Source organism: Quercus suber, unplaced genomic scaffold, assembly GCF_002906115.3.
Source record: "Quercus suber isolate HL8 unplaced genomic scaffold, Cork oak 2.0 scaffold_830, whole genome shotgun sequence".
NCBI lineage: Eukaryota > Viridiplantae > Streptophyta > Magnoliopsida > Fagales > Fagaceae > Quercus > Quercus suber.
In genome coordinates, this window is record NW_027070260.1 from 116,626 (window position 1) to 139,958 (window position 23,333).

The 23,333-nt window shown below is 36.6% G+C and overlaps 2 protein-coding genes across 2 annotated transcripts; one reads left to right on the forward strand and one right to left on the reverse strand.

The window, feature by feature from the left end:
• Nucleotides 1-1,694: 1,694 nt before the first annotated feature.
• LOC136065014 (uncharacterized) lies at nucleotides 1,695-5,892 on the reverse strand. Its single transcript, XM_065767627.1, has 2 exons — nucleotides 4,508-5,892; nucleotides 1,695-3,910 (listed from the first exon to the last, which is right to left on the reverse strand). Exons 1-2 carry the CDS (start codon nucleotides 5,880-5,882, stop codon nucleotides 1,779-1,781), a joined length of 3,507 nt encoding a protein of 1,168 aa, XP_065623699.1. The 5' UTR covers nucleotides 5,883-5,892; the 3' UTR covers nucleotides 1,695-1,778.
• Nucleotides 5,893-8,836: 2,944 nt separating this feature from the next.
• On the forward strand, nucleotides 8,837-16,914 carry LOC112034343 (uncharacterized). Its single transcript, XM_065767626.1, has 8 exons — nucleotides 8,837-9,283; nucleotides 10,115-10,326; nucleotides 11,195-11,476; nucleotides 13,895-14,017; nucleotides 14,727-14,877; nucleotides 15,432-15,652; nucleotides 16,562-16,598; nucleotides 16,698-16,914. Exons 1-8 carry the CDS (start codon nucleotides 8,935-8,937, stop codon nucleotides 16,814-16,816), a joined length of 1,494 nt encoding a protein of 497 aa, XP_065623698.1. The 5' UTR covers nucleotides 8,837-8,934; the 3' UTR covers nucleotides 16,817-16,914.
• The last annotated feature ends 6,419 nt before the right edge of the window (nucleotides 16,915-23,333 follow it).

The window sequence follows — 23,333 nt, forward strand, 5'->3', positions numbered from 1 at the left end:
CTCGGCAGCATCTCTGTTTAGCTAGGGAAGAAGTGGTGTGGGATTTGGTTTTCTGTATTAAAGAGGGTTTAATTTAGTGTGGTAGGGCCTAGTTTTTTATTTGCAAAAGTATGATGTGGCACATCAGTATTGGAAGATGTAAAAGTACCCTTTTACGCCACGTTTGGACTGAATTTATTCTCTTATGTTAATAGTCTGCTTATGTTTTCCCCTTGTCGGATTAGGATGCTTAAGAACCAAGACAGTCCTAGTAATAAGGCTGTTTGAGCTTGGTTAGTCTCCTTGGATTTAACCTAAATCAATTTTGAAGAACGTCTAGTGCTTAGTACTTTTGCAACCTCTGTTACCTATATGAGTGAGCACCAAAAAACTTCAATGAATTTAATAATTTGTCTGTCATTCAGCAAAAAAAAAAATTTAATAATTTGTCTGTCATTTTATTAGATATAAACGAAGAAAAAGCATATCTATACTTTTTTTTTTTGAAGAGGAAATGTTGATTTCATTTCATAAGAGAAAGGAATTACAACAGGGGAAGTACATGCAACACCAGCAAAAACAGAATTAAGGAGGGTTGTAATAGCGCAGATGCTGGAGCAGGGGAGGGGGCATTCCAATCCAAACTTGTGAGGTACCAGAGGACCTTGCAAAGGCAGCAAGGTTGTGGGCGTCCCTGTTACAATCCCTTTTCAGGTGCTGTAGTTTCCAGCAGCAAAAGTGGTCAAGAGAGAGAAGGATACCATGGAGAATGTGGCCAAACTCCCCACCAAGCTGCAAGCTCTACTGTTGCAATCTCATTTTTGTGATTGGTAGTGCTAAAAATAATAATATAGTTTTTTTTTTTTATGCTTAATAATATAGTTGTTTAATACCACTAATGTTAATACTTTTTATCTGGATGGGTTGTAAAACCTCTTTTTACACCATCCGATCTAAGTACACCACGTTAGTTTATTACAAAGTAAGAAATTGAGCTTCCCACTCACAATGAGGGCTCACAAGCAACAGCCATCTGCTGCTGCTCTCTCTCTCTAATCAGACCAACCCCATGGCCAATCTTCTCAAGCTCCCTTAACTCCAGTTGCAGGCAAAGCTCCACCACTCCCCGCCTCTCGCAACCACCGTTAGTGGCTTAGAAACTGACTTCTCTCTCTCACTAGCTCCCTTTCTTTCCGATTCACATGAGCCCACTCCAATGGCTATAATTGGAGATTCTCGGCAGCATCTCTGTTTAGCTAGGGAAGAAGTGGTGTGGGATTTGGTTTTCTGTATTAAAGAGGGTTTAATTTAGTGTGGTAGGGCCTAGTTTTTTATTTGCAAAAGTATGATGTGGCACATCAGTATTGGAAGATGTAAAAGTACCCTTTTACGCCACGTTTGGACTGAATTTATTCTCTTATGTTAATAGTCTGCTTATGTTTTCCCCTTGTCGGATTAGGATGCTTAAGAACCAAGACAGTCCTAGTAATAAGGCTGTTTGAGCTTGGTTAGTCTCCTTGGATTTAACCTAAATCAATTTTGAAGAACGTCTAGTGCTTAGTACTTTTGCAACCTCTGTTACCTATATGAGTGAGCACCAAAAAACTTCAATGAATTTAATAATTTGTCTGTCATTCAGCAAAAAAAAAAATTTAATAATTTGTCTGTCATTTTATTAGATATAAACGAAGAAAAAGCATATCTATACTTTTTTTTTTTGAAGAGGAAATGTTGATTTCATTTCATAAGAGAAAGGAATTACAACAGGGGAAGTACATGCAACACCAGCAAAAACAGAATTAAGGAGGGTTGTAATAGCGCAGATGCTGGAGCAGGGGAGGGGGCATTCCAATCCAAACTTGTGAGGTACCAGAGGACCTTGCAAAGGCAGCAAGGTTGTGGGCGTCCCTGTTACAATCCCTTTTCAGGTGCTGTAGTTTCCAGCAGCAAAAGTGGTCAAGAGAGAGAAGGATACCATGGAGAATGTGGCCAAACTCCCCACCAAGCTGCTTAGAGTTGATGGCCTGGACAATGTTAAGGGCATCCGATTCAATAATGATCTTGGAAACTTGGATTTCTTGAGCGAGAAGGATGCCATTCTCAATTGCAATGGCTTCAACAGCTTCAATGGGGTGACAAGCCTGCAGAAGTTTGCACATGGCAGCCATAACCCGACCATTGGAGTCATGGATAATAACTCCAATGCTTGAGGGCCTACCATCCTCAGAGGAGGCCCCATCCACGTTAATTTTGTAGTAGCCCGGTGGGGGAGGGGTCCAAGAGGAGGCCTGGGATTTAGGAGTGATAGTAGACGAGATTGCACCTTTATAGTCCGCAGCAAGTCTGATGGCAGAGCCCCAAATTTGATGAGGTAGCGAGGAGTATGAGTCATGTACTATTTGGTTACGATTAAGCCAGATTAGCCAGGCAGTGATCAGGAAAGATTCAAGGTCACGTGTGGAGCCTTTGGACAACAACTGAAGAGCAAGGCTCGAGAAATCCCAAGAGCTATTTACAATGTCAATGGGGCAATTTTCCCAGTAACCCCAGACAGATTGTGGAATGTCACAGCAAAAGAGGGCATGACTAGTACCTTCAAGACATTGATCACATACAGGACAGTAGCCATCTGTATTCACTCCCCGGATTCTGAGGTTTTGCATCGTAGGCAAAGCATTCATACAGCATCTCCAAGCGAAGATCCTAACCTTGGCTGGAATATTAAGGTGCCACATTTTCCTCCAAAGGGGGGAGCACGAATTACCAGAAGAACATTCACCATCAAGGGAAGGTTCAGCTATTGAAAGTGCAATGTAGTAGGCACTTTTAACAGTGAACACACCCTTTTTGTTGCCAATCCAGATCATTTTATCATCCGGGAGAGAGAAGCTAAGTGGCATATTAAGGATAGTGCTAGCCTCAAAAGGGAGAAAGGTTCTTCTCACCAAGTCAACATTCCAGCGCTTAGTGTCAGGATCAATGAGAGCAGAAACCATGGGAAAGTCATCAAAGTTGTGCGGCAATGGGGAAATGACTTTGTAGGTGGATGGAGTGGGCATCCACCTATCTTCCCAAATGTGGATCAATTTCCCATTCCCAACACGCCATCTAGTACCCTTTTTAATGACTTCAATGCTGCCGTGGATACTTCGCCATGCAAATGAAGGGTTGCAGCCAAGCTTGGAGTTAAGAAGATCGGAAGAGGGGAAGTATTTGGCTTTGTATATTCTTGAGATGATAGAATTTGGGTTGTTTAGGATCCTCCAAGCTTGCTTGGCTAGCATAGCAAGATTAAAAGCATGGAGGTTCCTGAAGCCCATTCCCCCCTCAAACTTGGATTTGCACATCTTCTTCCATGCCACCCATGCAATTTTTGCTTCCTGCTGCTTTTGACCCCACCAAAAATTCCGCATCATGCCCTCCAGATCATCACAAAGACCCTTAGGAAGGAGGAAGCAGCTCATAGAATATGTAGGGACAGCCTGTGCAACGGCTTTAATGAGAACCTCCTTACCCCCAATAGAGAGCATTTTTTCCTTCCAGCCAGACAGCTTTTTGCCAACTCGTTCTTTTATTTCAGCAAAGACCTCATTTTTGGATTTGCCAATGATTGAAGGCAGCCCGAGGTATTTAGAGTGGCAAGTTCCCTGCATAGGTCCAAGAATTTCAAGAATCCCATCTTTAACTTCCTGAGGAGTATTGTGGCTGAAGAAAATGGAAGACTTATCCGTGTTAATCATCTGTCCAGAGGCGGCCTCATACTTTTTGAGAATTTCAGTTAAAGTGTGGCACTCTTGGCTGCTTGCATTGCAAAAGAGCAAGCTATCGTCAGCGAAGAACAGATGAGTAATAAAGGGGCAGCCCCTACAAATGGAAATCCCATGCAACTCCTTGGATCTAGCTGCATTATGAATAAGGGAGGAAAAAGCTTCTGCACAAATAAGAAAGAGATAAGGGGAGAGGGAGTCACCCTGTCTGAGCCCCCTTGATGGAGTAATGCAGCCATGAGCAGAGCCATTAATAATGATGGAGTATGAAACAGTAGTAATGCAGTGCATGATAAGGCTTATCCATTTCTCATGAAAGCCAAGTTTTTCCATAGCGGCCTCAATGAAACACCACTCGACTCTATCAAAGGCTTTACTCATATCAAGTTTCACTGCCATTGAGTAATCCTTTCCACCTCGCTTATTATTAAGGTAGTGCAAAATTTCAAAAGCAGTGAGAACATTGTCCGTAATTAAACGCTCTGAAATAAAAGCACTTTGGTTTTCAGATATGACACAGGGCAGGACCGTTTTGAGCCTATTTGCCAGCACTTTGGCAATGATCTTGTACACCACATTACTAAGGCTGATGGGTCTAAATTCAGACATTTTGGTAGGTAGCTTAGTTTTGGGGATAAGAGTGATGTTTGTTCTATTAATTTCAGCTAGAGACATATTATTGTTAAGAACATTGAGAACCATTCTAGATACATCATTGCCAACAATGGACCAGTATTTTTGAAAGAAAATTGCGGACATACCGTCAGGGCCAGGTGCCTTGGTTGGATGCATTTGTTTGAGAGCAGAGATGACCTCATCACCCGTAAATTCTCTAATAAGATCCATGTTCATCTCATCCGTGACTTTGGTAGGGATGAAACTAGTAACCTCAGCAATGGTGGGAGGGGAGGGCTGAGTGGATGTGAAGATATCTTTGAAGTAGGAGATGGCAGTGTCAGCAATAGTTTCACTGGTATCACACCAAACCCGTTGATCATTCCACAAACCAAGAATGGTATTCTTCCGCTTCCTTTCTGATGCCTTGTTATGAAAAAATTTTGAGTTACGATCCCCCTCGTTGAGCCATTGAACTCTAGACCGCTGATTCCAGTATGTTTCTTCACTGTCTAACAATTCATTAATTTCTCTTCTGAGAATATTAATTTGAGGTCCCATGCAACCAGAGGTGTCCTGGAGAACAAGCGCACTGAGAGTCTTTCTTTTCTTCTCAATCTTCTTCGGTATATGCCCAAACTCAGCTTGATGCCAATTTGAGAGCTCAGCAGCACATTGGTTAAGGCCCTCAGAAAGTCCCCTAGGAATACTTGTGTCAGTGCAGCCTTCCCAGACCCTTTTAATAATCTCCTTACATTCATCTCTGCGAGTCCATAAGGCTTCAAAGTGGAAGCGCCTTTTACGATGGGGTCGGACCATGATGGTATCCGAGATGAGAAGGCCACAGTGGTCAGAGGTAGAATCAATGAGGTGGTGGACCCTAGCTTCAGGGAATTGAGCACTCCAATCCGTAGTGGCTAAAGCTCGGTCAAGCCGCATGTAGATTCTGTCAGGTCCCTCTCTCATATTGCACCAGGTGAAGTTGGAACCATTGAAGCCCAAGTCTCTCAAATTACAATTGTTAATAGCATTTCTGAATCCATCCATTTGTTGCTGTGATCTTATAGCACCCCCCTGTTTTTCGCTATTAGAGAGAATCTCGTTAAAATCCCCAAGACAGAGCCAAGGAAGATGAAATCTACTGCCAAGTTCCTCAAGAAGTTTCCAAGAAGCTTTCCTTTGGGCTGTGTCGGGGTGGCCGTAAAAACCAGTAATTCTCCACATAAAACCAGAATCGGCCTCAGTAATGATGGCGTCGATGTGGTTTGGCCCGTATGTCTTAATATCAAGATTTGTGTCTTTTGTCCAGAGCATGGCAAGACCGCCGCTCTGACCTTCACTAGGATAATAGATGCAATTGAACTGAAAGAAAGATTTTAAAAATTTTTTCATACCTCTTCTATTCAGCTTCGTCTCCGCTAAGAAGACGATCTTGGGATTCCACCGCTGCAAGAAGTCTCGCAACGCCCTAACTGACCGGGGGTTCCCAAGTCCCCGGCAGTTCCACCCGAAGATAATCATTGCGTCCGGCGGTGCTGCTTGGCAGCCACCGCCGAAATCGAAGTGCTGAGGGGTGAGACATCACTGCAGATTTTCTTTTGTGTCCTGTTTTCTTCCTTCTCAAATGATTCAAGGTTGCCACGACGTTTAGTACCAACTTCAGCACTGGGGGTTGACATTTCAACGTCATGGGCTTGGACTTTGCTTATATCCCTTGCTGCCTTCTTCAATTTTACTCTCCGGGTCGGTCCACTAATGTTTGCTGGTTCAGGGGATGGTTGGGCTGTGTTGCCCAGGGAGCAAACATTTATTTTTGGCTTCATTGGACTGGTAGCTTCTTGGGCTTCGGCATTGAGAGTTTTGGGTTGGCCCACAGTGGACAAGGCATCAGTTTGTCCTCCAATTGGGCTTCGGTTTGAGCCCGAGTTGGAAGAGGCAGGTTTGTCACGTGACTCTCCACTAGCCCTTAAACTGCGCTTCCCATCTCTCGGCCTGTCCCATCCACTCTGATCCTCAGCTGCCTGCAAGACTAGGTTAGCATCATTATTCCTAGTTTGGGTTTCACTTCCCAATGATGGTTTCCCGCCAGTGTCATTGTTCCCTCCAAATCCTTCTGGAGGAGTGGGTTTGACAGGGGTTGCGCGTGTATACACGTCGTCCGTCGCTGTCGCAGTTCCAGTACTCTTATCGCTACTGCCACTACCCATTTTGCTAAAATTTTCCCTTGGTTGCCAACCCGCTCTGAGCCAATCCCCGTATTGAGGAGTGTTGTCGTGGCTCAACAAAGGCTCAGGGCAATGCTTTTCGTCGTGTCCCATTCTGCCGCAGGAAAAGCAGAGAGTAGGGAGTCTCTCATACTTGTAGGTGAGCCAGGTTCTTCCACCATTTTCATTGGTGAGATATCCTCCTCTCCTAAGCGGCTTATCAATTTGTAATTCCACTCGAATGCGCATAAATTTGGCCTGTTCTGACTGCCAGGATCTCTTGTCAACTTCAAGAAAATTTCCGATTCTGCATCCTATTTCTTTTCCAGTACTCTCTGTCATATGTTCAAAGGGGAGGCCCCAAACTTGGACCCAAAGAGGAGTATGAGAAAAGATTATATTGGAAGTAGAGAGACCTCTCTGCCAACGACATAGGAGCAAGATGTTGTTTTCAAAACTCCAAGGTCCACTTTTTTCAACCCATTCAAGCTGAAATTTGGAGCTGAATTTGAACTGGAAAATGTTATTACCAACATCAACTATTCGGAGGTCTGAGCCCATTTTCCATGCCGACCGGAGTACATTTTTGAGGGCTCGTTGGTTCTGTTTCCTGTCCGAGAGGAGTTTCCCAAAGAGACTTAAGGAGCATTCTTCGAGAAGCTCCGCTTGGCATGGGTTGGAGATGCGAATATCTTCTTCTTCATCTTTTGTTAACTGTAGCTTTTCTAAGTTGAGTAGAACTGAATCTTCCATGATTTAGTGGTGGGGAAGGTGTGGGTTAGGTGACTGCTGCCTTAAGGGAATTTTAAAGCAAGCAGAGAGAGGTCCCTGTAGAGACTAAGGGGGGAAGAGCTCGCTCATGGCGAGAGAGAAGGCTCCTACTAAGGGAGAGTTACAAAAAGTCCTCTTGAGGGAGGCGTTTCTGAACTCCTTAATCTACAAAGTCATATTCTACTTCAAAACTTGAAAAAAGGCATCGAACCTTCTGCCGAACAAATACCAATGACATTAATAATTCTTAGGTCAATTTGTAAGCACGTTCCATAAGTTGTTTACATGTATTTAACTATGTCAATTTGTAAGCATGATCCATGTATAGTAAAATTGACAGCATGGTAGTGTATAATAGTATAAGGAGTAAATTTTGCACATTTAACTCTAAAAATTACCTACATTAATTCATGTAAACTTGTATAAATTTAGATTGTTGCCACAATAATGGTATAAATATACATGGTTAATATTTACATACAATTCTATTTTTTTAATACTTCTCTATTCATATACACACAATAATATCCGATGCTTATTAGATTACTCATGGTTCTAGTAGCTCACTTCCTATAAATAGCACTCAAGGTTAAGTTTTTATATTAAACACATGACAAAAAATTAAAAACTAGGATAAAATATAGTTAACACTCCTAAGATTTGGGCTAATGTCAGTCAGGTCCAAGATATTTCAAAACTAACCAATTTAGTCCTTAATTACCGTGAGAGAGAAGAAAATGAGTAATGGTTTAGGTACCAAGTTCGTCAATTTTGAATGTCTTGGACCAAACTGACATTAAGGTTTAAATAGATTTTTGTGTTACAATTTATGGTTTTACTTGATTTAAAGACAAAATTATTGGGATATTTAATTGACTCCAATAAAATAATATGTCCATGAGTTTTTTTTCCCCTTCTTCTCTTTATCTTACAAAAATTTGAACTATACACTTGACACTTCATTTTCATATTTACAATTTTTTTTTCTATGCTATGAATAATGTATTAAATGAAAATATAATTATTTTTATTTTGTTATTATTGTGATAAATCTAAGAAGCAAGAATACCAAGAAAAAAATATAAAGAAAAATTTATTAGAATAAAAAAAAAACAATAAATGTTGATGATGAATAAAAAAAAATAAAAAAGTTAATGAAAAAATAATTTTGCAAGATGACGAATATGATGATAAAATTGATTTAAATAAAGTTTTTATTTATTTTATAGGACTTAGATGGAGTTGATTAAGCAAAATGATGAAACCAAATTATTATTTTAACTTGTATATATCATATATTAGTACTTCTGAGTTTAATAAATTTGATTACCCATATTATAAACATATGTTAATTTAATTTATTTAATTAGTTTTGATAAATATTATAACGTAAATAATGATTAAATTGGTCCTTAGTTAATTTAATATATTTCAAATTTATAATAAACATACCTTTTATTTATATATATATATATATAATTAAAAATCAATTCAAGATTCATGAACTATGGACCTATGGTCGAGTTTTGGCAGTCCTTCGTTTATAATTCGTCATCGTGTTTGGCATTGCAACACTGATACGCAGAAACACACGCACCATGAATCCTACAGCAGTAGTTAGCAGCAGAAGCTACACCTACAACCCATCTCTCACTTTCCACACATCACCTCCACACTCTCCTCTCTCAGCTTTCACTTTTCGCATACCCTTCCAACCTTCACTGAACGCACCTCTCATCAATCCCATACACAAATCCCATACACGTTTTTCCAAAGTTTGCGCAGCAGCAGCAGCAGCAGAGAGATACTATGGCTTGGCTGAGTCTCCAGCAAAGGCACTTCGTCGTGTTCTTGAGTTGCCTGGGCTTCACCAAGGCCCTGCATGTTTCGATGCTCTCAGTGCCAAGCTTGTTGAGAGAGCTGGGTTTCAGTACTGCTTCACCAGTGGTATGATTGTCTTTCTTTTCTTCTTCTTTTTTTCTATTCAGATTCATTGATTCCCATCTGGGTTTTTGTTTTACTCTATTGGTTTTTCAGCTCAAGATTCAATCTTTCATTGCGTGTGTTAGAATGATCATTAAATATGATTCAATTCGTCCTTTTCTAACAGCTTAAGCTTTTAGGACAATCGATAATATATCATTGTATAGAAGTTGTGTGTGTTTCTTTTTTCTATTGAGATTAATTAATTTCCATCTGGGTTTTTGTTTTTTTCAACATTCATTGCCTGCATGTGTTTGATTTTTTATTGTGGAAGATTGGTTTTCCTATGTGGGCATGTTTTGGATTGATTGATTGTTGATAAATTACCGGTTGTTCCGAAAGCCATCAAAAATGGTAAATTTATAATCACTCTTATTAAACAATTTTAACAACTCAGGATTACCTGCTCTGCTCTGGAACCATGATAAATTAGTGCTTGTCCCAAAAGCTTAAGTTAATAGGAAATGGTAAACTTAATCACTTAACTAATATTCTAACAATTATAACTTCTAGTGATTGGTGCTTGTTGTTAGATTGTGAATGTTATAGGTGTAGGTTGCAATTGCATATTCATTTTAATTTGATTCATAGACTTACATTAGATTTGATCCTTTTCTGTTCAATAATATCTGGGTGTTCTACTTATCAACAAAAAAAAAAAAGGATATCTGAATTCATGTACTTGAGTTATTGCATGAAAATCTGGATTATTGGTGCATTTTGTTTTTCTTTTTTCTGGCATAACTGTTTGAAAGGAGACAAAAACTTATTGATGCCATTCTGTGCTTCCATTAGGATTTTCAATATCGGCTGCTAGATTGGGGTTGCCAGATACAGGGTTTATGTCCTATGGAGAAATGGTGGATCAGGGGCAACAAATTACTCAAGCTGTCTCTATTCCTGTGATTGGGGATGGTGATACTGGATACGGGAATGCAATGAATGTCAAGAGAACTGTTAAGGGATATATTAGAGCGGGTTTCGCAGGGATCATTCTCGAAGATCAGGTTCATATTGTTTAATATAAATTTCATGAGTTGTGATGTTGTCCTCTTTGCCCCGGTTAACTTTTTATTTGTAGTTTCCTGATCACAATATAGATAGGTCATTTGCATCTAGGAGATTAATGCAGATTTGTTACAATATTTTCCTAAACTTTCATATAAGTATGTCTACTTTATATGGGTTCACTTGTCAGCAGAAGTTTCTGATAAGGGTTTTGAAATTGGGATTAGAAAAATCACAGAAACTTCATGTTCTAGTACTTGGATTTTGGCTTACAAAGGTCTGCTGCCAAGTATGGGCATTTGGACAATTTCTCCTCATCAAGAAATTGAAGTAGGAATTAAGTGAACAATCATTATTTCTGTTAGACGTGAAACTCAGATTAAATTTTATAAAAATTTTAGCAAGGATTATTGATGTAATGAGGATAATAATTCTTTCTTCACATAGAGGAAAGTGATGGAATCTTATTATTATTGCATGAATACTAGATTTTGAGTCTTGAAAGTTCTTTAAGATTGTTGAGGGTCCTATATGGATCCGTTATGAGACCTGTTAAGTTCTTCTTGAGGCTTGCTCTGGATGAAAATCAGAATGTCCAAAAAATAAATATAATGTTTTCATTTGTATTGATTTTTATCACAATATTCACATGGAGCATTAGTCTTTGCATTACTTTGTACTTTCCTGTGGTCTGGTTTTGTAATTTTAGAGCCATAACTACAGCAATCTGCTTGTCATCCTGTATGTTACTACTCACAGCTTGATTCTTTATGTAGAATTTCCTTAACTGGCACTTTGGGTAGTCACCATGCTATCTGCAAATTTACACCTTTAAGACTATTGTTGCTCATAAACTTCCACTGCAAGGTGTCTCCAAAAGCTTGCGGTCATACACAAGGCAGGAAAGTGGTTTCCAGAGAGGAGGCAGTGATGCGAATAAAGGCAGCTATTGATGCGCGGAAGGAGAGTGGCTCTGACATTGTTATTGTGGCCCGAACTGATTCTCGTCAGGCAGTATCCTTGGATGAATCACTCTGGAGGTCTAGGGCTTTTGCTGATGTTGGAGCAGATGTTCTTTTTATTGATGCACTAGCTTCAAAAGAAGAGATGAAGGCTTTCTGTGAAATTTCTCCCCTAGTTCCGAAAATGGTATTTTATGCTTTCCTCATTATGGTTCCAAGTAATAGGCCTCTAATGTTGTCTAAAGCATTTTTCTGTTCTTTTTTTTTCTTTTTTTCTTGAAGTTATCAAACCAAAAAATATTTTAGCAGTTTGTTGAATTAAAACATGTCTAGGTATATAGCTAGCTTTTGCTCCCTGTATAATCTGAACAGGGCTTTAAGTTTTACTCTTTGCTCATTGTTTTTGTAAATTAAGAGTTTCTAGGACTTGATTATGATTCATTAATTTCCAAACAGTTTCAGCAAACGGAAATGCATCTTTATTCGTCATAGAGCAGTTGTAGTACCACTACATATGTGATGTAGGACAGCTCTTACTTGCAGAGATTAAGAGATATCTACAACTGCTATAAGTGGGCTAATTCTTCAGTTTTAAGTTTTGAGGGGCATACGGTATATTGAATATGTTTCTATGAGCTTTATAGGGCCTGTAGGTTTATAGGCAGAACTTCATAGAAAAATGGTCCTCATTGCAGTGTAGTCCATTTTTACATCATAATTTTGGGTGTTGATTGACTGTTGAGCATCATTATTTGGACTAACAACCTCTTGCTTTGGCTGCTTATGAATGGGGTTCAGTTCATGACTTCATGTACTCATAGCTTAAGATGCCACATTAGTAGACTTCTGTTTAACATTCTTGGTGATACATAATACATTACATACCTGCACCTATATTCATATGTTCATGCTTGCAAAAAGTGTTTCCTTTTGATTAGAATTTGAGCTTTCTCTTGCTTTTCTTCTTCTGTTTTCCATCATTAAGTTGTATGCACTTTTTGCAGTGAAAATCCCAGCTGAATTCCCAACCCAAATATATTTGTCCTTTGGTAATCATCCACTTAGTGGGATTTTCTTAATTATTTCCGTGTCATGTGGCAGATATATTTCATCTGTAAGGGCTGATTTCCAGCATATATTTTCTTCATCAATCAATGAACTTTCACAGTGTTCTCTGGAAAGAGTTTCCTGGGGGTTATCACCTTATTGTTGATTAGAGCTGGTAACCACTGTTCTCCCCAAATTTTCACGCTTCTATCATTTCCTATACTCCATTGCATGCCCTCAAGTAGTATTTCCTGGGTCTAAGAGACTCCTCTATGCATATAAAGTTCCCCTTTTTTTCTTTTTGCTTCTAAAAAAGAATATGGAGGAAATATATTTGACTATAAGACTCTTGACAGTGCACATTATGGAGTATGGTTAGCAATCTCCAACTCTGTTTCGCCATTAGAGCCAACTTAAAATCTTGAAGATTATGCTAATAAAATAAAATAAAATAAAAAACCTGAAGATTATGGAAACCCATTCCACCATTTTTCTTCATCATACATAATTGCCTCCAGCTTACCAGATGTTTTTTTTTTTTCTTAATTCCTTGTTTTTTCTCTGGCCCCACCAAAAACTACTCATCAATCGATTTAGCTATGTGCAATGTGCACAAAACCTCTAGTATCTTGAAGCAATTCGTTGCATACATGGGTATTACTTGAGCTACTGCTTGAATAAGAATTTCACATCTTGCCTAACTAGTTTGTCCTTTCAATCCTATAGCTTTATCTTACCCATTCCTTTATCTCAGGAAAGCTTTGTCTTTTTTATATTTCAACCAGCAAAGAGAAGCCCAGATATTTTTCATGCTACTGTATAACTGAAACATCAAAAAAATAAAATTTAATTGCCTCTTGTACTACTGGTGACATGTTGCTACTAAAAAAAAGGGCCCAATGCTGCTTTGTATAGCATCAACATCTCCTTCAATCTCTAACACTCCTCAATTGTGGTCCTGCAGAATAATAAGCTTTCATCTGCAAAAAAATGAGTGTGAAATTCTTGGTCCTCCAATGATGGCTATTCCTTTGACTGTCTTTGCATCTCTGTATGACTTAATAAAAATGCTAGACATTCTGCACACAGAGGAAAAGATATGTGGATAAGGGATACCCTTGTCTTAACCCTAGAATACATATAACTCGACCTTTAGAACCATATGAGTTTGGCTTCAATTGGACTTCACACAAGGACCTAATAAAATATTGGATGGACAAAATTCCAAAGTAGCAAAAAATTAGCCTTCCATGGCTAAATCAAATAGTCATTTCTGTTATATCCCTTCCATGGTTTCGAAGGCTGTGGATGCAGGACTCCCTTGAAAGGAGATTTGGTGCTCTCAAACAATCCTAAATGTAACTTTTGGAAGATTTTGACTGTTTATTACTTATCTATATATATGTGTGTGTGTGCGCCTTGATGCTTCCATTTATGATCAATGACCCAGTAACACTCAATCATAACTATGAATTTGAAATTTCATGGAATATTAGTTTTCATCCTCATGCTAGATAACAATTTGTAGTGATTAATAAAGTTCATTGATTCCTGCTAGGCCAATATGCTTGAAGGAGGGGGCAAAACACCGATACTTAATCCTCTTGAACTTGAGGATCTCGGATATAAACTTGTGACCTATCCACTGTCCTTGATTGGGGTATCCATTCGAGCAATGCAGGTTTATGTCTAACCTTTTCTCTTTTCCTGGTTAATGATATTAAATTGCTTAATGATGTAAATAACAAAATGGTTAAGCTTATTTGTAATTATATTTCTCTATCTTTGAACTGATATTGAACATGATATGTAATGGTTATCTGCACAAAGGAAAGTAGGCATATGCTGGTACGATCTTGTGGTTTTGCTTGCCAAAAGAAAATATCTACAGACTACAGTTAGTAGTTTAGAATATTGAATGGTATGAAATTTTGATACTGCACTGTAGCAGTCCTTATTTAAAGTCTACCAGTGCAAAAGTATGATAGGAGATCAAGAACTTGAAGAAGCAAGTTATCAAATTACTGTTTTTCATCTTAATGATGATCTTTCAGTCATATTATGTGTCTTTAAGCCTGTTTTTTCTTTTTTTCTTTTTTCTTTTTTAAATTATAATTATTTTTCACTTGAGATGTCTTGTGAACATCTCACATCTCTACAAGATCCTTAGAACTTATTACAGGTTATATAACTGTTGACATATTAAGGATTCTATCTAGTTTCTGAGATGTTTTCCTGATTACAAATCTAGAGAAACTACAGTTAGGGTTTGCACTTGTTCTTGTTGCTGTCACTGCTTGAATATGGGAGGATTTTACCTAGCATACATCTCAATTCTATATCCAACCTTGTATTGTTTGCTACATCAAACTTCTATGACTTAATTGCAGGATTCACTGACTGCCATCAAAGGAGGTCGTATCCCTCCTCCTGGAAGCATGCCATCATTTGAAGAAATAAAGGAAATCTTAGGGTTCAACACATATTATGAAGAAGAGAAGCGCTATGCTACCAGCTCCAATCAGCCATCTTCACAAAGAGGTGAGTGAGCCCTACTAGGGATGCAACCTAGATATTTTGATCCCATGAGGCTTCTGATATAGAGTATAACGCTCTAACGTTGAATGTATTATTTTTAACTGGAAATTTAATGGTTTTTCCCTGCCCCCTGCTTCCTCTTCCTCTTCTCTCTTTCACATGAAGTGGATTAGTTAGTAATTTGTTAATACAAACAAGTTAATGCTGGATTTAGAACCCTCTTTTTATCCAAAAAGAAGTGTTATTGTCTCTTTGGAAAATAATAATATCCAGCATGTACTACCATTCTTCTTAATAATTATTATTATTAAAAAAGACGTGATTTTAGAACTCTTTAAAATACGTGTTCTTTGGAGGTACTTTTCCTCCTTTTATTGCATTCTCGCACAAATCATGATGCATTCTTTATTGATTCGAAATATATCTTAAAACTGTTTAATTATAGGTGAAATCATATGCTAGCCACTAATCAGCTTAAGTAATTGAACTTAGGTTTTTTTAGACATATATGTTCATGCCCGTCATCCTAAATGTTATAACTAAAAGATATTTGGCAGTGAGCAGTAGCAGATACTCTATACAGCAGAGGGTTCAAGATTATACAGAGCAAAGAGGTCGAAGTCCTCAAGATCCCATTGTTGAGGTGATAACTCCTGATGTGTATGATAACTATGGTGCAGATGGTTCCAGGGATCCTTTTTCTCAGATTTGGTCTCGGACATTGAGAATCAAAATAACTGGAAGAGATGGATTTGAGAAACTTGATGTTAGGATCCCTGTAAGTCATCTATCCTCTTTGGACACATCATCTTAATGCGTATGAAATATTATTTTGGAATTCAATCTTCAATGTGCTCCGATGTTACATTTTCCATCCATCATTGGATCTGATCATGCAATCCTCCCATCTTATGCTTGTCAGCATGTCTGGAGGTTTTTTTTTTTTTTTTTTTTTTTTTTAACCTGGTGGTTTTAATCAATGGGCCTAGCTGTTTGGCTGAGCTTGAGAGAGTCCTGGAATGTGCTGAGTTGAAAGAAACTCTTGTTCTATGGATGAGAAACTTTTTCCAAAAAAAAAAAAAAAAATTCAGGCAACACTAAGCTAATGAACATTTGCAAACTCCAAATTCCATAACTTATATTACATATAGTTTACTCAACACCTGTGGCTTAATTTCCTCACCTTGAATTGTGACTTATATCGGAACCTTAATGTTAATGGTACTATTTGAAGCAAAATGCTCTTACTAAGGGAAGTCCCATTTCCATTGGATGTTCTTGACATGTTATCAAAGCCACCTCCACATGCTTGGTCCATTTGGTTATGCATCTTTAGTTGGTTCTATTGGGCTAGCACATAGGAGGGGTGGTTGAAAAAAGAGTCCTCATCAGCAGGATGTGGGTTTGGTTATTGGTATATATTTTGTTGGATTCTCCACCTACTTGCTTAAGCTTTTGGGTTGAATGCTCTAAAAAAAATGGATATAATGGGGGTGAGTGGAAGACACCTAACGTTGTCTTAGTTTCTGTTGGAATGCACAAAGCCCATTTTTCTCATCTTGGCATGCTATTCAGAATTCTTCACACGTGCATTAATTTTTTGCATTACAAATTATGCCATGACAGATTTTGATTTATGAGAAGTGACCCCCTTTTCTCTTTCTTTTTTTCCCAAAAACTTTGACAGGCTGGATTCTTGGAAGGAATCACAAATATAGTACCAGGTATTGCTTGTGTTTTACAAACTTCTTGTAATGAGTTGTCTATCCAGACAAGTACTTGAATGGATATATGAAACAATCTGCACATATTTGTGTTTGCAGCTTTGGGGGGCGTAAATATCAAAGAATTGTTGGATGATGCAGCAGATGAAGTAGGAGGGAAGCTGTTATTAGATTTTAGTGACACAATGGGTGACAGGATTCAAGTCTTTCTTGAGTAGCCTTTCACATTTGTCTTTCACAATTCCAATGGTAAAGTTATCTCAAGGGTAAATAAAGTGCTATTGCAATTCTTGAAAGAAGCTTGGATATTATTTAATGTGGATTGTTATCTATAACCTAATTTTCTAGTCTGAAATAGAAACATAATCAATCTAGTTTTAAAATGGGATTAACACAAGAAAACACATAAAAATATATCATATTGTAAAAGATTGGGATCTGTAGTAAGGGGCCTGTGGTTGCAATGCATCTATGATTTAAGCTTTTCTCACAGGAAAATTACTTGTGACTTGAATATTATTCTTTAGCGAAGATTAGAAAATATCGTGCACAAAATACGGATGAACATATATCAACATGGCCTCATTAAGGAGTGACAATATATATATATATATATAACAATTATTTAAGTAAATTAACTTAAGGCATTGAAGTCTTAGCTGGAAAGGCTACTCTTCCTCTTACATGAGCAAGGTGTAAGGCGAGGATGCAGATTTTGACACATCAGTTGTTTGAATGATTAAGAATAAATACAGGTAATAGAATATTGATCTAAGACTAAGATTTGAAAGAAGTATTAGAAGCCACAGTAATTCAGTTATAGAACAAAAGGAAAGTAATGTGCTTGAGCTACATAGCATTAGGAATATAGTATTAGCCCCATGATCTTTGCTTGTAATAAAATTCAAGGTTCTTGATGTAAATCATCCATTGTAAAAAGGTTGGTTAAAAAGATGTGAAGCTGCCTGAAGAAGCTCGCTCAAGCAAGAAAAGAAACCCACTCAAGCAAAACAATGATGATTGGAGAGTTTCGCCTATTCCTTGCTCATGTTTTGCTCAAGCAAGGTTGCATGATATAAAACACCTGTTTTTTTTTTTTTTTTTTTTTTTTTTTCCCAAATTACCTGAGTTTTTTTAGAGTTTGATGGGGAATATTTTAACCAACTCCATGGCTACTCTTCCGGAATGTGCTACTCTTCCCAAATAAGTTGGTCATTCAAAAAGTACCTACACACTAAAAGCGGAAGACCAGAAACGATCGGCGCAAACATACGTCAAGACCAAAAGTTGACGAATAAGACCAAGCACACTAAACACATGTTGCAATGCCAATGTCACCTAAGACTCTTCTACATTCACACGGCTGCCGGCAACAAGATGACTCTTATCTCCTATAAATCAGTTAAGGGATAACTCCTCACTCCCTATAAATCAATTATGGGATAGTTCCCAACCCCTACACGTTAGCTAAGGGATAACCCCATATCTGTACAATTCAACTATGGTGATCATCCACAAACCTCTATATAAACACCAAGACGTCCCAATTTCGAGGTACGCAAAAAATACTATTCAGAAACTCCTCACTCAAAAGTTCACTACTAGTTTTTGATTTGACAGTCTTAAGCCGGCACCACACTAGTGCCCTTTGAAGATATTTCTATTTTTTGCAGGTTCGTTACTCTTCACCTTGTTACAGAAGATTAAGAGTTTAGGTGATAGACCTACTGACGATTTTGAGCTTCGTCAGAGTCCAAATTTGGTAAGGGTTTGTGTGGTGTAAAACCCATGTTTTATACAATTCAATAAGAGATTGTCACATCAGTCTTTTACTTAAAACTCAATATATTCTACCACACTAATAACACCACGTTAGTCTTTTACTTAAAAATTGAAGTATGATGTTTATTGAGATGTTATTATGTGTTATAAGATATATTTATGTTTTAGTAATATTATAATATGGCATGTTCTTATTGGAGGGTATAAACCAAAGGGTCTACACCAAGTTTTTAGAGAATTTAATATCTTATTTTTTAAAACCTAATCAAGGCTTCACTTAAACCCTATTTTTGTAAACCTATATAGTTATTTGTGCACAATTTTTCCAAAGCATTACAGTTTGCAAAACTTAGAGCTTTTGAGAGAACAATCTATGCCTTTTCACGTTTGAGCTAAATTGAAAAGCCATGTCTCTTTACCTTCTCTATTTGTGATCCCAAACTGAGAGCATGAGAGTTTGAAACAAAATAACTACTTCTCTTGAGGTTCCCTTTAATAAGTCTTCAAGGAGGTTCCTTGAAGTGTTAGAAGTTCTAGTTCATGTGGACAAGGAGTTCATGGAGGACATTTGCGTAGGGAGATTCCAAAAGTTTTGGGGCACTACAGTAGGAAGGCAGGTGGGGTGTTTGCAGAGGATATAATAGAGAGTCTAATTGTACAAATGTCTTGTAAGTAGATCATTGCAACCATTTTACGTGGGACTGATCCCTTAAGAGGTTGGTTTGAATTAATAAATACAATGAATTTCTGAACAATTTAATCTTAAAAGTGTCACATAGGAGTCTAACTAGATTTTTCAAAACAAATAGACTTATATCTAAAATTTAGCTACACTACCTATCAAAAAAAAAAATAGCCACACTAGAAAATCCAGCATAGAAGAAAAATAAAGATTGCAGCTGTCACCACAGAAAATTTGGCCTTTTGTAAAACCCGGGTTACACAACACTAAATCATTTGTATTGAGTTTGAAGAGGCCAGTTGGTGAGGTTTTTTCCACCCAATAAATTTGCGGGTATGTTTATACATTCTCTCTCTATAGATATCGAAAGCTTGTCCTTCATGCTCCCAAAAAAAAAAATGCTTGTCCTTCCATTGTGCTTTTGTTTTGAGCCATCCAGATAACCCAAACAGCTATAAATACTCATTTCCATGGTATTAAAGAGGAGAATTAGTCAAATTTTTTATCCATTCTCCATTCTTATAGGAAAAATTTTTAGCAGTTTTTATATCCCTATCCCATAGCAACCAACAAGCAATCCCTCTCTTCTCAAAAGAAAACAAGCAATCCCTCAAAATGTACAAACGTTGTTTTTGGGACAACTAATTAAAATTCAAGATAAACCTTCCTTTTGGTCCGGAGTTCTCTTGCTACCAGATTGTCGTGAAAAGCTAGCCACAGAAAGGTGAGAATCAAGAGCCTGTTTACTTTCCAAACCATTTCTAGTTGTTAGGTTGTTTTGGGTGTTGGTGATCTAAGTAAAGAGCAATTTGGTAAGCAAAGCCTGATTCAAATGGTCTGTTGTGAGGGGTGCCAATACAAGCAATCTTCATGATTAGGTAATAATGGTTTTGGCGCGGCTTTTATAATCTCAACAAGGCAGGGTAGAAAAGCAGAAGATAAAGGTCCCCAAACTAGTTCTCTTGGGGTCCAAATGTCAAAAAGATAGAAAGATGGGTCTTCCAAACTTTTTGACACTTGAGACCCATCCTCCCTATTCAAGGAGGGGGTATTACATGCATCGGGCACATGTATCCCCCTCTTACATGGGGTATATGATAAAATTTTCATTATTCAAGGCGCCGTCAATAATTCTCTTATGGGATCTATAGCAATGCAATTATCTCAACAAAAATTAATAGATTTATCATTTTCAATCATCCATCTCATCTCCCTTATCCCCTTTTCAATACCTTTAACTTTGACGTTTGAATAAGAAAAATTAATGCAAAAAACCGGTTTTAGCCGCTAACCTAAACAGCCTATGCAGGTTCGGTATGGAAGGTGGCATGGGTTGTACTTGTACAGTTTTACACTTTTATGGTTTGTTTTGATTAAAAAAACCTAGTCAATTTGACTTGTGGACTGAATTTTTTTGAACCATATATATATATATATATAAATTTTAGGTGTCAATTCTTTTTCTTTTTTTTATTCTTTTTTTCTTTTCTTTTTTATTTGAGAGGGAAAAAAAAATCTATTTGGAAGAATGTCTATAACAAAGATCCACAAAATTTTGTTAATTGATAACGCATTAGAATTTAAGCAAATATACCTAGTCAACCTACCAAGTTGAAACGGCATATATTTTCAACTAACTAGTCAATTGAAAAGTTTGGTGGGTCGATGTTGGTTTGAAAATTTTCCAATCCGCCCAATCCAACCTGTGACATAGTTCTAAAACGAATCCGTTGTAATTATGAATGATCCAACATTTTGTTATCAATAAATATAAACGAACATGACTAGCATTGAATGGGGCACTTTGTGGTTTAACATTATAACTACATTCAACTTAAACCCTACATTAAATATCACATGTTTCAGTCTTATGACATTTTTCTGCAAAGATTCACCAATGTAATCATAAACTCTTCAAAGAAATAGAGCTACATTAAAAAAAAAAAACAAATGAAATCTCTAATCCTTTCTTACTCAATGAAGTTGAAAATCTGGTTCTCTATCTTACTCAATGAAACTGAAACCTGGTTCTCTATTATGCGTATCTTGTGTATCCAAGATCATGTACACATTAGCCACAAAACAAGTTAGATGGGACAAATCAACTAGGTTAAACTCAACTTTAATGGTTTATCCTTTGACAATACTAGAGTTGAAGTCAACTTTGCTAGTTCATCCTTTGTCAATACCCTAGGCTAGCTTGCAGTGGACTAATGGGACATTATTAGGGATAGATATGAGAAGTGGGTGAAAGACTACCAAAGCAGTTAGCATTGCTTTTAGCATCACTGCTAAAATGAGCAAGGTGCATTATTAATTCTAACACTATTGCTAAATTGTGGGGATTAGAGATAGATTGTTTCTGTGCTCAACTTAATTCCACTGCCATAGAAGTTGAGCTTGATAAAAAAGTTGTGATATAACTTATGCACAATTCAAATGAATTATTAGATGAATTATTCGGGTTCCCGCACAATGTGTGATGCATTTTGTCATTAATTTCCTCCAATATTTCAATAATTTTTCTTGTAAAAAATTGTAATATTTTGTGTTCTATTTTTATAAACAAAATAAAAATATAATAAGAGTAGTATAGTGATTTGATCATATTATATGTATTTCCAAATTTGAAAAATATAGTGACTAATATAGATACGCATGTTTCATGCCTACTCAAGAATGCAAATATTGCTTTGATAAATAAAAATACGAATATCCTTCAATAATTTTTTTTATTTTACATTCTTAATAATGTTTTAAATCTTTCTTCTTCTTTTGTTGAATTTTGTTTCAACTGTTACAAAAGTAACTAAATTTGACAAAGAATATCTTATCTCAAATCAACTGTTTTTCATATAAATCTTAGAAAACTAACATCAAATTTTCATTTATAGTTAAATAATTAATACACCACTTAAAAGAATTAAACAATCCTGTTAGTAATCTTTTTAATTTCGTAGAATAATATTTTTAATATATAACACGAAGAAGAATGTCGTGCTATATAAACCCAAAGAATAATTAAATAGAACAATCTTTTTAATATATAACATGGAGAAGAATGTCAATTCCAAATAAACTATTGTTATTATTACTATTATTATTACTAGTGGATATCTCGCGTGATGCGTGGTAAATTTTGATAAATTTAGTAAAAAATTATTTATGATCCATTGATTTTTAAGTCCAAAGGAAATGGAGATTTATATTTGGCAAATGTTGAGACAAATAATCATATTACTCAATATTCATTGAATCTGACTCTGGCAATTCTGCATTGAAGTTAGTCTTATGCATAAAATTAAAAAGTTTTCTTAATTCCTATCTTTCCCATGACTTTTTAGATTCATCCATATCTATCCAAAGCATTTCAAATAATAAATGTATACAAATTCTTTGAATTTTATTAATGCATCAAAATAAATGCATATGTCATTACTTAATAGTTTGATATAAATGCTAAATTTAGATAAGGTGGAAGCCCAAATGGAAAAAATATCATACAATGCACCACTTGGCAGAACCTCATGCTCTTGCACAAAAGATCTCTGCTTTTATATTTATATTGATTATTATTTAAAATAAAAATACTTTCTTATATAAAATTTATAAAAGTAATCATATTAATGCCTTTAATAAAAATAATTAATGTACAACTATAAATAATTAATATATGCATTTACTTTATTGGTTAATTCAATGAACTAATACTTTGACATAAATGCAAATTTTGTTGAGGTAGAAGCCTAAATACCCCCCAAAAAAAAAAAAAAAAAAAAAACTCAAGAAAAACTGTACATATAACTTCATACTCTCCCGTATGAGATCATTACTTTTATATTTATATTCTTTCTGCAATGATCTTGTAATTACACGCTTGATCTTTAAATTGAAGGTTTTTTTTTTTTTTGGGTAACAAGGGAAATACGTTACAAACTGAAGAGTTTGATTACAAGGCACACTGTGCCTATCAAAACACACGCAAATTGTCTAAATATAACAAAGGTGCAACATCAGAAGCAGGATCTACAAAAATTACAAAATCTTGAGATTGTCTGACTCCCATTTTGGTGAAGTGCATCAGCACACTTGTTTGTTTCTCTATAATAGTGATTGATAACCTTCATTGGTATTCTCCTGAGAAGCTTCCGGCTATCGTTAACGGGTAAAGAAAATCAATTCAATATAAATATAAAAGTAATGATCTCATACGGGAGAGTATGAAGTTATATGTACAGTTTTTCTTGAGTTTTTTTTTTTTTTTTTTTTTT

Excerpts from the sequence above, each read along its gene's own strand:
- LOC112034343 (XM_065767626.1), top strand. The coding sequence starts at position 8,935 with ATGAATCCTACAGCAGTAGTTAGCAGCAGAAGCTACACCTACAACCCA. Across the intron at positions 9,284-10,114 it reads TCAGTACTGCTTCACCAGTG|GATTTTCAATATCGGCTGCT; the intron begins GTATGATTGTCT and ends TGCTTCCATTAG. Across the intron at positions 10,327-11,194 it reads GGATCATTCTCGAAGATCAG|GTGTCTCCAAAAGCTTGCGG; the intron begins GTTCATATTGTT and ends TTCCACTGCAAG.
- LOC136065014 (XM_065767627.1), bottom strand. The coding sequence starts at position 5,882 with ATGATTATCTTCGGGTGGAACTGCCGGGGACTTGGGAACCCCCGGTCA. Across the intron at positions 3,911-4,507 it reads CAAGGCACCTGGCCCTGACG|AAGCTTTTTCCTCCCTTATT; the intron begins GTATGTCCGCAA and ends TTATTTGTGCAG.